The 13,550-nt window shown below is 45.4% G+C and overlaps 1 protein-coding gene across 1 annotated transcript in view; it reads left to right on the top strand.

Moving 5' to 3' along the window:
- The window catches only part of wscd2 (WSC domain sialate O sulfotransferase 2), a 342,002-nt gene that overhangs the window by 167,199 nt on the left and 161,253 nt on the right, over positions 1 to 13,550 (top strand). The window contains exons 2-3 of the mRNA XM_086012017.1: positions 8,000 to 8,114; positions 10,447 to 10,631. Of these exons, the coding sequence (XP_085868143.1) occupies positions 8,000 to 8,114; positions 10,447 to 10,631 (300 nt within the window). The remainder of the gene's footprint in view (positions 1 to 7,999; positions 8,115 to 10,446; positions 10,632 to 13,550) is intronic.

The following is a 13,550-nucleotide window of genomic DNA, read 5'->3' as shown; positions in this document are numbered from 1 at the left end:
TCTGCAATTTTCCCCCCACTCCCGCCTCCTCTGGGTTTGGAAAATCGAGCCCTTTATCTACAAGTAAGAGGGTTATTGATTCACTCACTGCTCCCCAGTCCTCATAGTTGCCGGTGTTGTGCATATATGTAGAAGAAGCTTTGCATTTATATAACATATTATAAGACTTCTCTGCAGTTACTTCATTGACCAGGGAGGCAAAGGAAGTATTATAGATTATTTTCCTCAATGTTTGTAATCCTGACATTGACTACATTATAACAGCACTCGGTGGGGCAGATTTTGACTTTGTGCGATCGAGTAAAACGGGTGAGAGCCAGTCGGCAGCCCGTGTTACATCTCTCCCGCTATAGAAACGCAAGGCTTTCCTTTGCTCAACCCATGTAAAACGATCCAGAGCTTCGCTGCCAGGTTGACCACAACCCGTTAATGACTTTGTCATTTCCAAGTTATTCACTCGCTCCACTAATGGAGATATTGATTGCTTCGCCCGGCTGCCCATCACATATTCTCTACGTGGGCTCACAGATGCGACACCTGCATGAAGAGCGGATTTCTAACAGTGATTTATTCCAAGTTCTAGGCTTTGGAAAAGGAGGGGAAAAACTCCCGCGATGAGCACTTAAAAAGCATGAGTGTTAACAGTGAAAGAGTGGTGTTTGTGAATGGGAGACTGATGTCTGTGTTCTATGGTTTTCATTAGTGCCAAGATCTTCAGCCATACGTCAGTTGTTAACTCCTTGTTCCTGAGTTATATGATCGGATTCCCTTGAGGAAATAAAATCCGCGCAGTGCCGACATCCTCTCAGTATCCTCGGGCAGGACATTAATTCAGACACAGTTGTACATTGGGAATGGCTTTGAATGCTCTGCTGGGATGCATGGAGACTGTTTGTCTGAGGCTTAGGGCTAGATTTTGCGAGCCAGTGGTGCTAGCATCGAGCTTCGCGTGATGGGAACACATATTGGGAATTCTTGCATGAAGGTCAACGCGCCCCACACGACTGTCCATCTGTTAATGGGTAGAAAAACGTGAAGGGCAGGTTTCCCGCACTATCCGAATTCCTGTTGTGCACTGCAATTGCATTGCTGTTTGTGGGGACTTGCTGTGTGCAGAATTGCCTGCCGCATTTCCTACATTACAACAGTGAATACACTGCAAAAAAAAAGTACTTTATTGTCTGTAAAGCGCTTTGGGACGTGCTGTAGAAATGCAAGTCTTGTTCTTTTTACAATCGTACGGAGCTCTGCTTTTATAGGAACAGGAGTCGGCCATTCAGTCCCTGGAGCCTGTTCCGCCATTCAATTAGATCATGACTGATCTGTATCTTAACTCCATCTACCCGCCTTGGTTCCGTAACCCTTAATACCCTTGCCTAACAAAAATCTATCAGTCTCAGTTTTGAATTTTTCAATTGCCCCCACAACCCCCCTAGCCTCAAGAACATTTTGGGCGAGCGAGTTCCAGATTTCCACCACCTTTTGTGTGAAGAAGTGTTTCCTGACATCACCCCTGAACGGCCTGGCTCTAATTTTAAGGTTATGTCTCCTTTGTTCTGGACGCCCCACCATAGGAAATAGTTTATTTCTGCCTACCCTTTCAAATCCTTTAATCATCTTAAAAACTAATTTGCCTTTTGTAATAATGGCTGATGTGTTCCCAGTCAAAGTTGTTATTGAAGCCATAAAACCAAGAACTAGGGCTGGATTTTCTCAAATGAGACGAGTTGGAGGTGGGACTGCTGCTTGTTGTATCAATATCCCGCCTCCATCATCTTCTGACCAACCAGAAGGATTTTCTCCTGATTGACCTTGTTATCTCATTGAAACTTATAAAATTCTAACAGGACTAGACAGACTAGATGCAGGAAGGATGTTCCCGATGGCGGGGGAGTCCAGAACCAGGGGTCACAGTCTAAGGATAAGGGGTAAGCCATTTAGGACAGAGATGAGGAGGAATTTCTTCACCCAGAGAGTGGTGAACCTGTGGAATTCTCTACCACAGAAGGCAGTTGAGGCCAATTCATTAAATATATTCAAGAAGGAGTTAGATATATTTCTTAAGGCTAAGGGGATCAAGGGATATGGGGAGAAAGCAGGGACAGGGTACTGAATTTGGATGATCAGCCATGATCACATTGAATGGTGGAGCAGGCTCGAGGGGCCGAATGGCCTACTCCTGCTACTGTCTTCTATGTTCTGTTTCTATGTTAAGCCTGTCCTGCGGGCTCAGCAGGCCAATTAGGGAGGAAGTCACTGACAGAGCACATCAATGTCTGATGTGCTATCTGTCAAGACTTCTTGAAAGAAAAAATGTCAGCATTTGACAGCTCTGTGAAGCTGTCAAACACGGACATTCTCTGTAGTTTGATGAGACCTTGTGTTCAGGACTCATCAAACCTTTCAACTTTGTAGATTTCAGATGGCTGTTGATTCGAAGGATCCAACAGCCAGTCTGTGAAATCGACAAGGAAGATGTCAGGTCTCCCGATCCAGGGTGGATGAAGGCTGTAGGAAGAAAACAAGGTAAGTGAACATTTTTAAACACTTATCACTCACCTTACATACTTACCACTCCACACTTGCACCCATCCCTCTACATCTTACTTCCAGGTGCTTCCGACCCCCACAGACCTCCTTCACGTCTCCTCCAACCCAGCGGGGTTCTCCGAGGTCGGGAAGCCTTCACCTGTGAAGGCAAAATGGCACTAATCCTTTTCCCTGCTAACAGACAGTTAAAAGGATTTAATGCCTTTCCTGCCTCCAGGAGACGGGACCCGAAGCAACACACCTTCCCACCTCCTGGCAAAAGGGCAACACACCTTCCCACCTCCTGGCAAAAGGGCACGGAGGCGGGATGGGGGCGGGTTTGCCATCCGCCCCCACTTTCTGCTACTTTACCAGCTGTCCCGCCTTCATGCCCGCCTCCTCGGGGCTGAGAAAATCCAGCCCCTGGTCTTTGACCCAAATGATTGGACAATTGGATCTGAGTCTCCTTTCCATGATTTGCCAATGCCATAGAAACAAAGTCAATTTCCCTGTGTTGAAATCGAGACTTGTAAGAACGTATGAATTAGGAGCAGGAGTAGACCATACGGCTCCTCGAACCTGCTCCGCCATTCAATAAGATCATGGCTGATCTTCGACCGCAAGACCACTTTCCCACCCTATCCGCATATCCCTTGATTTCTTTAGTGTCCAAAAATCTATCGATCTCAGCCTTGAATATACTCAACGATTCAGCATCCACAGCCCTCTGGGGTAGAGAATTCCCAAGATTCACCTCCTTCTGAGTAAAGAAATTTCTCCTCATCTCACTCTGAAATGGCCGACCCCTTATCCTGAGACTATGACCCCTAGTTCTAGACTCTCCAGCCAGGGGAAACAGCATCTACCCAGTCAAGCCCTCTAAGAATTTTACACATTTCAATGAGCTCACCTTTCATTCTTCTAAACTCCAGAGAGTATAGGCCCAAAATGCTCAATCTCTCCTCATTGGACAACCCTCTCATCCCAGGAATCAATCTAGTGAACCTTCGTGGCACCGCCTCTAAGGCAAGTACATCCTTCCTTGGGTGAGGAGACCAAAACTGTACAGGAGAGTCATTGCACTGTTTCCAACTCATTCTTTCCTAGTGCCTCAAAACTGTTGAACTCTTCAACCTTTCTACCTACAACTCACAGGCCTGTAAAACCCAAGGTCGGTATCACCTAATCACTAACTGCTTCATTCAGCTCACCTTCCCTTCATCTTTCCAACCTTGCTGTTGTTTTTGTGCTGTAGGCCTCCGAATTTCATTTAGGCTTCTCAATAATAATAATAGCAAAAAATAGAAATACAAGTAATCCTACCAGCAAGTCTGAATGACTAATTTATTTGCTAATCTTCGCAACTTCTTAGATTTTTAATATTTAATTAATGAATAAACTGTCCTCTAGCCTCACATTGTATGATCCAGTGAATTTAGCTTTAAAAACAAATTACTTTAAACTTGTCTATGCAATGGCTTCACGTAAATAGGTCATGGGTAGTTGCTGTAATCCCTACGTGTTTTTTGGAAGAATTCCAATTGGCCATGTTTAGTATTCATCAAAGGAGTCCCTGGGATTCGGTGGGACTCGATGATTCTCAGTTTACCATCCATTAGGGACCTGCCTTTGGGGTCCCTCCAAATCATGGGACTAATTCAGTATGAGGACCATTGCAGCTAACAGCGTAATCCTTTCTAAATAATTGATTTTCTGTCTTTTTCTACTTTTGTTACCTTTTGAACCCCTCAGAATGAGGGAATTATCCATAATCAAGCTGTGAAACACGCCGTAGGGAAAAGATTAACAGGGCACAGCTTGAGAAACACTTCTCCAGAGCGTATACATAGAGGTGGCATGTCTTCTGGGATCTCCTGCGGCACGGTCACCTCTGGTTGTTTTAGCTACTGCTAAATCCCATCAGGATGTTGCCGTGCTCTGAGATAGTTACCAAACCATTTCTTATTCTCTACCTTTTCCCCTGTCAACCTTTATGTCTCATTCTTATAATAAAGTAGAAGAACTCGCATTCATATAGGACGTCCCAATGCGTTTCACAATCAATTAAGTATTTTTTGAAGTGCAGTCGCTGTTGTAATGTGGGACGGGGGGGGGGGGGAACTTGACAGCCAATTGGCACACAGCAAGATCCCACAAACGGTAATGCAATAAATGACCAGATCATCCATTTTTTAGGTGTTGATTGAGAGGTAAATGTTGGCCAGGACACCGGGGATAACTCCCCTGCTCTTCTTTGAAATAGTGCCAAGGGTTCTTTTGCATTCACCTGAGAGGGCAGGCAAGGCCTCGATTTAACGTCTCATCCAAAAGTGAAGCACTCCCTCAGTACTGCCCTGGAGTGTCAGCCTAGATAAGGGTTTGGAGGAGCCACTGTACAGGTCTCCCATTCCATTTTTCCACCCATTGTGTCTTCTCCATGCACTTTAATTTTAATGAAGCTTTTTCAGACAGTGCAGTTCATGCGGCAACATCACTCAAGATCACACTTGACTGTGCAGACGGGAAATTGCTTGCTCGTGTCTGGTAAAATGACCTTTTGATGTCTGGGTTCTTGAACCCAACAGGAGCAACACGTAGAGGATGTCAAGTGACCACAGAGATAGAGACAGCTCCCCCTCCTCACACAGAAACAAACCCGACCTTTCAAAGCTGCGCATCCAACTTTAGCTTTACTGTACTACTTGATACACAAGGAAGCCAGCATTCCCTGGACCCACACAAAGTCAAACTCAAACAGAGACTGTTGTCACGATAAAAATGATATTGATACAAATAAAACAATCAAACTCAAATGCCAAACAATTTCCGATATATTTTCTAGGACATTTCTACAAAATAATAGCTTGTGCCATTATCAGGGCAATCTTGCCATTCAGAAACAGCTAACAGACCCCACTCATGTACAGCTTCAAATTTCAGATAGTTTTGATACTGAACAGTGTAATTAGTTTAATTATCTGATTAGATAATTAGCCAAGTCTGTTTGTTGACTTATAGCGTTCCCTCTCCAGGGAGCAATATGTGAACTGACAATGTTTGTAACAGCTACACTTTCCACCCTCCCCTCTCCCTGGGTGAAACACTGACTATAAGAGAACTTGTCTCGGTTGAATTCCAAAGGTTTTTATCAAGCATTGCTTGTTTCTGTTTCTGCCCGGCCAAACAAACAAACGGTTGCTGCTGGCTCAGGTTGTTTAGTGACCCTTCCACTGCACCCCCCCACCCCGCCCCGCATCCCCAATTGGGATTGGCCTGCTTAAACAGAATGGATGTGGTGGCATCTGTCATTTGCTTGATCACTCAGGAGTTTTACACTGTGACCTGTCACTTGACCTCTGCTCTCCCAGGGGAGCAGTAGATTTTTGGCTACGTTTGAAAGTAAATCAATCATTGATTTTTTGAAAAGGAGATGTTGTGGTAAGAGGTGACACCATGGGTTAGACGGGCAAATTGGACTTCATGCTGCCTCGAAATCTCTTTACAAGTCCCAATAAAAGTTGTACCTGATTAAGTCGGGGGTAGAGTTGCCAAATCTGGTTGGAAGTATTCCTGGAAGTTTCAGCACACGAGCGCCCACCTCCAACCAGCCCCGCCCCGTCAAACCATATTTTTTCCCCACCTCCAATATTTTTATAACTAAGAGGCAAAAGTGTTCAAAGAAAATGAAGAAAACAAACAATATTTTTTGATGATAAAGACAGAAAATGCTGGAAACACTCAGCAGGTCAGGGAGCATCTGTGGAGAGAGAAACTGAGTTAACTTTTCAGGCCGATGACCCTTCGTCAGAACGAGCATTTGAAGAAAAGAGAGGCTGACATTTTCTGCAGATGTTGTGTTGTGTTAGTTTTATTTCTGGTTTCTTTCTTCTCAATGATGATGGGGTATCATTACAAGCATCAGCAGCCATCATGTGCCTCACCCACGTGGTCATGCTTCAAGATTGAGCTTGAACAGCGAGCGTCAACAGGCAATTCGATCTTGGAGGGACTGTTCACACTGGACGTCTTTACACGTGTGCTTTCCAGCAGGGGTTTTCCCCTCCCTCGCTCGCTCAGAGAGAGCGGAGAGCAAGCTACGAATTCCCCTACCTCTATCCTAACGGAGATTAGTTAACTCAGCACAGGCCGGGGATTTAGGGTTGTCAACTCTGGTTGGAGTTATTCCTGAAGGTTTCATCACATGAGCTCAAATGTCCCACCCCCCCCAATGCTCCCCGCCATTGGTCGCCTGACATGTCCATCCTCGCGACGCCCCGCCTTCCCAGGCCAATTGGAAAGCGAACAGACTCTTCGTTACCTGACTGGATGGTTCTTGACTGTCAGTCAAACAACCTTTCCCCCCATCTCCAATCTTTTTATAACTAATCAACAGAAGTGTTCAAAGAAAACACTTTTTTTTTAATGTCTTGTCTTATCTCGGTTGAGTCAGCATATGCAGTCTAGCTCTACTCTGCCAAATTGGTAAGGGATTGGCGCGGTACATTGGGGAGAACTCCCCTGCTCTTCTTCGAAATAGTGGCCATGGGATCTTTTATGTCCACCTGAGAGAGCAGATGGGGGCCTCAGTTTAATGTCTCATCTGAAAGACGGCACCTCCGGCAGTGCAGCACTCCCTCAGCACTGCACTGGGAGTGTCAGCCCGGATTTCTGTGCTCAAGCCCCTGGAGTGGGACTTGAACCCACGACCTTGAGACTCAAAGGCAAGGGTGCTACCCCACTGAGCCACAGCCACACAGTGTCACTCTCAGTAGCGTCCTGGAGATTCATATTTAATTCCCGGGGACTCCAGGACAATCCGGGAGGATTGGCAGCCATGTTGGATCCGTCCTCTCTAAACACCACTCTCACTCAGGGGCACTGGGCTGCACATAGGATTACATAGGATATACAGCACAGAAACAGGACATTCGGCCCAACCAGCCCATGCCGGCGTTTATGCTCCACACAAGGCTACAAGGCCAGTGTTTCCTGTATATATTATCAGTCAAAGCACATAATATCGAGCTATGAGACAGGGTTTATTCATTACTTAGATAGGAATGGATATTATATATATATATATGTATGGAGGATTCAACCTGCAAACATCCTGCTTTCTAAAATAAAAAATTAACGATTCCTTTAAGACACACGGTTCCAGACATTCTGAACGATAGTACACGTCCTCACCCTTTACCCTCCCAGTGTTTCAGTAATGCAAAATCCCCGCAGCTTTCGCATTCATCACCTGTGCCGTTGGATAATTAAAACGTCCACATGTGCCGCAGCCCATATTTGAAACACAGTCAGTTGGATCTACCTGACATGTTGAGAAACAGGAGGCAGTTTTATTGAGAAGCGGCTGTGGTAATTTTTAGCCCCAGGCTCTATCTTGTGAATCTCTCCACCATCTTATAAAGTTTTATTTATTTATTTGTGTGTGTCTTTTTTTTTTCTTTCTCTCTTCCAGCGAAATATATGGGCTGTTATCTCGACAGCACCAAGCAGAGAGCTTTACGGGGAACAGCGTTCTTTGACTACAGGAAGATGACTGTATTCCGTTGCCAGGACAACTGTGCTGAAAGGTAGAGTCACGGAGTCCAATCTATGATATTATTTTAGTCATGATCTTCCCAATAATAAAAGCTGATAATAGCATAGAAGGATATTTTTGCAGTTGTTTTCCTCCTTCTCCTCCACCACCCTGAAGATTCTGACTACATGCTGGTGTACAGTTCCACAGGTGGTGACAGGACTTGAAAGGATAGATATAGAGAAGCCATTTCCTCTGTTGAGGGATTCTTGAAAAAGTGCACATAACTTTTAAATTAGAGCTTGGCTGTTCAGGGGGCTGCGCTAGGAAGCAATTCTTCACACAGAGTAGTGGAAACCTGGAACTCTCTTCCCCCCCCCCCAAAAAGCTGTTGGGGCTGGGGGGGTCAGTTGAAAATTTCGAAAACTGAGATTGATAGGTTTTTGTTAGGCAAGGGTATTAAGGGTTACGGAACCAATGGCACTAAGAGCGCAATTGTCCACATTAAGTGCCGTTGGATAGGTGGATGAAGGAAAAAAGATTGAAGGAATATGGGAACAAGGCAGGTCAATGAGGTGAGAACCATTTGCTCGCGTGGAGGCTAACCACCAACACAGACTGGTTGGGCCGAATGGCCTGTTTACATCTTGTAACTTCTATGTATTTCCATAGACATATATACATATATATATATATCTCCATACCTAGCTAAGTAATGAATAAACCCCGTCTCATAGCTCAATATTATGTGCATTGACTGATAATATATACAGGAAACACTGGCCTTGTAGACTATGTGCAGCTCAGTGCCCCTGAGTTAGAATGGTGTTGAGAGAGGTCTGATCCAACATGGTGTGAAGCGGGGGTGGGGGGTGCGAGGAGCGAATTTTAAATGGGATTTTGCTGTGTGAACTGAAATCTCCCTGGTGTCTGGTAGCCCTGGCGCTAGTAGGGGCCTGGGTAGAATCCTGCTACTCACCCTCTCACTTAGGTAATCACAGGGAACAAAGTTTCTCCCCAGAAAATAATGATTCCAGATTTCTTACCTCAACTTCTTAGCAATAATGTGCATGCATTGGGTTTACATTGAATCCCAAATGTTGGGCTTGTGAACTGCGCAGTTATTCAGGGATTCAAGTTCTGACCTATTTGTTTCTATAACCAGATGATTGTATTCCTCAAATGGGAACGCCTCGCAAATCATGTTATAAATGTACACGCTGACTGGCAGATGTGTATTATCTTTCTACAGTTCACATCCGCCTCTCCCTCTTCCCATATACAACAAAATGCAGAGTTCAGAATGTGGAGCCGTGTGATTCTTCAGTACTATCATATAAAGCCAGTAATAGATTGGCGACGCAGGCCATTAACTTTCTATCAGACTGTAATAACTGCTGTGTACAAATTATAGACAGACTGAATGATGGCTCAGTGCCACCATGCAGTGGTTGCTAGTAGGGATGAACGCCAAACCCGATTCCAAGTCTTGGATGGCCCAACTGCAGACAATTCCAAGATTCCTTGCAGATATTAAAAAATGTCCAAATGTGGAGTACTGTTTTGACAGGAGCCTCTGATGCCGGCAGCACTGCACCGCACATTCTTCAGCGCTCTGCCGCTCCCGCCCCTCTCACACACTTTAGCACCCTGAGAGAAGTGGTTAGCGCTTGATTTAGCGCCCCACTTCCCTCTTGGAGCGCTAAAACCGAATTTCGATGGGAGGCGAGAATGATTAGCGCCTGCTGCTAATTTTTCAACTTTTAAAGTTTTAGCGCCCCAAACGGGTCTCTACCGAATTTCTCCCCCAGAATGTTTCCACTTTGTGGGGGAAGAGCAAAACTAGAGGCCATCAATATAAGATAGCCACCAAGAAATCCAGTGGGGAATTCAGAAGAAACTTCTTTACCCGGAGAGTGGTGAGAATGTGGAACTCGCTGCCACAGGGAGTGGTTGAGGCGAATAGTATAGATGCATTTAAGGGGAGGCTGGACAAGCATCTGAGGGAGAAGGGAATAGAGGGATGCTGATAGCTTTAGATGAGGAAAGACGGGAGGAGGCTCGAGTGGAGCATAAACGCCGGCATGGACTGGTTGGGCCGAATGGCCTGTTTCTGTGCCGTATATCCTATGTAATTTTAAGTAATACTGACCAGAGGAAATCATCCCGACCTATGGCCACTTCATTGCACGTTCCAGCAGAGCGACTGCATAGTCATGAGAGGCAAAACCACTGACTGATTGTCCCAGGTGCACGGTGGCCATTTGTAGCAGCTGTAGCTCAGTGGGTAGCGCTCTCACCTCCGAGCCGGAAGGCTGTGGGTTCAAGTCCCACTCCAGAGAATCCTTTGCCAGTGTAACCACCTCTCTTATTCACCTCCCCAGGGGGTATCAGTACGCAGGCCTGGAGTTTGGAGCCGAGTGCTACTGTGGACACAAGATACAGGCCCAGAACACCAGCGACTCCGAGTGCAGCATGGAGTGCAAGGGTGAGAAGAGCAACACCTGCGGCGGGCCCAACCGTCTGTCCGTCTACCGTCTGGAGCTCACCCGTGAATCCGCCAGACGCTGTAAGCATAGTAATGACCGCTCAGCACTGCATGGCACAAGAACAGCGCGGTTGGAACCAGAACCCCTTACTGTCTCTTTCTCCCTCTCTATAGTGTCGCATAGTGAAACGGTATCAAACAACACTGATTGAATAGTTACAAACATCTTAATATAAGGCTGCATATAGTGACACCAGAACTCCCGGTCAGAATGGAGGTGATTGAGTAATCCCCCCCCCCCCGTCAATCGCCTGGAAACCACACTGCTGTAAGTGACGGGGATTGATTTTATGCACATAATTTGTATTGTGTAACTATCCCCCACTCACTGCATTTTGCTAGAGAAAAATTCCTGCTTTTATCGGGAGACTTTGCTGTAGTTTCGGTCATGAGTTTTGTTTGCTGCAGTTCGTAGAGACTCTGTTTGTTGTTTGCTGAGTAAATAGACTCTGTTGTTTGCTGTAAAATAGACTCTGTTTACTGTAAGTCCTGCCATAAGTTCTGCTCACCTCCTGTAAAGTCTGTGGGTTGTTTAGTTAATTAATACACAGACTCCAAGAGTAACTTAAAACAGGACTTTACTATTCGAAGGTCAGGGCGAATCTGCCCAATAACTCCTGGCACAACACTTATATACTGGTGTGGTCACCGTCGGTATTACCGTATACAGAAGCCAAACAAAGTAGTGCCACACCTAAAATAGTTCTCTTAAAGGTGAACGGTTACATACAATAGTTCTCTTAAAGGTAGACGGGTACATACACTACAATCCTCCCTTTTTAGCTTACAACATACTTATTCCCCATTAAACATAACATATAATCAACTTCATGTAAAACAATTCACAGATATAGTCTCTGCGGGAAACAGTTCACAGATTCAGTCTCTGCGGGAACAGTTCACAGATTCAGTCTCTGGTCTTGACTCGGTCCGAACAACATCTCTGTGGTGTAGCCGGTTCACATTTCTAGCGTGACTCATCCAATAGTCTTTCCCTTGGCTTAACAGCTTGAACTTCCGTCCTGCTGAACCAGCAGTGCTGACTTTTACAAACAGCTGGACTGCCTTGGTAATTTTTCCTACTTTCCAACTGATTTGGCCCCCTTCGTAGGGCCCACGTGCATGATCTGATAGAAGTGATAATGATTTAGATGGTTATCGTCTTCTGCTTCGTCTTTTTCTTTTCTGCTTCTTGGAGACTCTCGGGGCTCCCTTATCCGCTGCCAGCTGTAGCGCCACCATCTCCCTATGTTCCTTAGACTTTAAGTGCTTCATCCTGATTTCTGCACTTTGGGAGTTTTCATCACAAGCTGGGCAGACCAAGTCATCGTAATATTCCGTGTCACTCAACAGGTCATGGTAATATTCGGTGTCGTCCTGAGCTAGTCTAGCGAGAGGGCCTGCTACTTCTTCCGTACCCAACTGGACGTTAGCCGACTGTTGTTCCCTCCCTAGACATCTTTCCTGAAGAGACTTCTTCATGCGTTCATATTCATCCCGCTCTTCCTGGGTTTCCTGCAAATCCTTCACTAATGACCTCGTTTGTGATTTCAACACTTCCCCTTCCCTCGGGGATTGATTGATCAGGCTATTCAATCCTTCTACTGGAGCAGCTGTTTCAACATTCTGCTGTTCACATTGACGTGATTCAGCGTACTTTTGGCATCCCTGTAAAATCTGTGTTGCAACCTCAGCTATTTCCATAACTTTTGAGAGCTCCGAACTCCTTCCCTTTGAAGATTGAAGCTCGTGTTCAGATTGTTCCCATTGTAGAGTCTTGTCCTTCAGCATATGAAGGAGTTGGCTGACCGTTAACTCTTCCACGGGAACACTGTGGGTCAGAGTCTTCTCCATTTCATCCACCTTTTCCTCCAATGCTTTCACCTTCTTTTCCTCTTGTACTTTGGCTTCCAGCGCTCGGAGAAGTTGCGCCGTGATGCTCTCTAGCTCATGTTCAGAGGCCATTCTTACAGTCTCTGTGTTTCTTACAGTTCCCTTTTCTTCCACTGAACGGATTCCCAGTTGAATCTGTTCTTCAAGTTGTTGAATCTCGGTCATTGCCGCCCCATATTTGTCTTGGGTTTCCTTTAATATTTTTATGAGTTCTTGTACATCTTGTCTTTCATGTTCTGCCATGTCTTTCACCTCTAATTTCTCATCTATGGATGGAACTTCTACCGATGAGTCTGTCTTGGCCTTGAGCTCATCAAGAATTTCCTGCAGCCTTTGGACTTCTTGCTCATGTTCAACCTTCAGTTGCTCATATGCTTCCACTGAAACTAGCTTTTCGGAGGTTGCCGAGTTAACCCCTTCCAGAATTGTAGCCTGGGCCTGTTCATACTGTTCTTTCAACTTCTCACACTCTGCTTGTAAGGAGTCGTAGAGAAGAACTGGAATAAAATCCTGGCTTCCTGAAGATTCCTCTTCATTTGCTTCTTCCTGCAAATATTCTAACTCCTGAACAGCATAAGGGAGATGTGATCGGTAATTGGTCACGATGGCTCTATGGTCGCTCTCTGCTTGAGCTAGCTGCTTCTGTTGTCTTTCCAGATTCTCCCATTCGGTGTCATAGAACTTTTTCATTGTTTTCATCTCTTGTACGAGACGGTAACTCAATTGTTCTAATTGTTGTCGTAATTTGAAATAAGTTTGAGTCCGAGCTCGGTGTTCTTCCGTCATGGATATGTCCGTAACTTGAACAGGCTCAGAATTTTCTGTCAAACTAGGTTGTCGTTGTTCGGTGGAGTTCTGCTCTGAAACTTTGTTCTTCTCTGGAGCATAAGCCTTTATGCATGCCTTCGTTTTTCCAACCTTCGTCGGCAAGTCCATTTCAGCCTTGTCTTTCATATTTGGGTTGGTCTTATCGTCATCCGTTTCAGAATCTGAGCTGATTGTCTGCACCGAGTCCTCACTCGTTATGGCTTTTAGATAGCGCCATTC

This window comes from Somniosus microcephalus, chromosome 19, assembly GCF_052327205.1.
Source record: "Somniosus microcephalus isolate GS21.2 chromosome 19, FLI_Smic_1.0, whole genome shotgun sequence".
NCBI lineage: Eukaryota > Metazoa > Chordata > Chondrichthyes > Squaliformes > Somniosidae > Somniosus > Somniosus microcephalus.
Note: the sequence above shows the minus strand (reverse complement) of the source record. Positions and strands in the feature narration are given on the sequence as shown.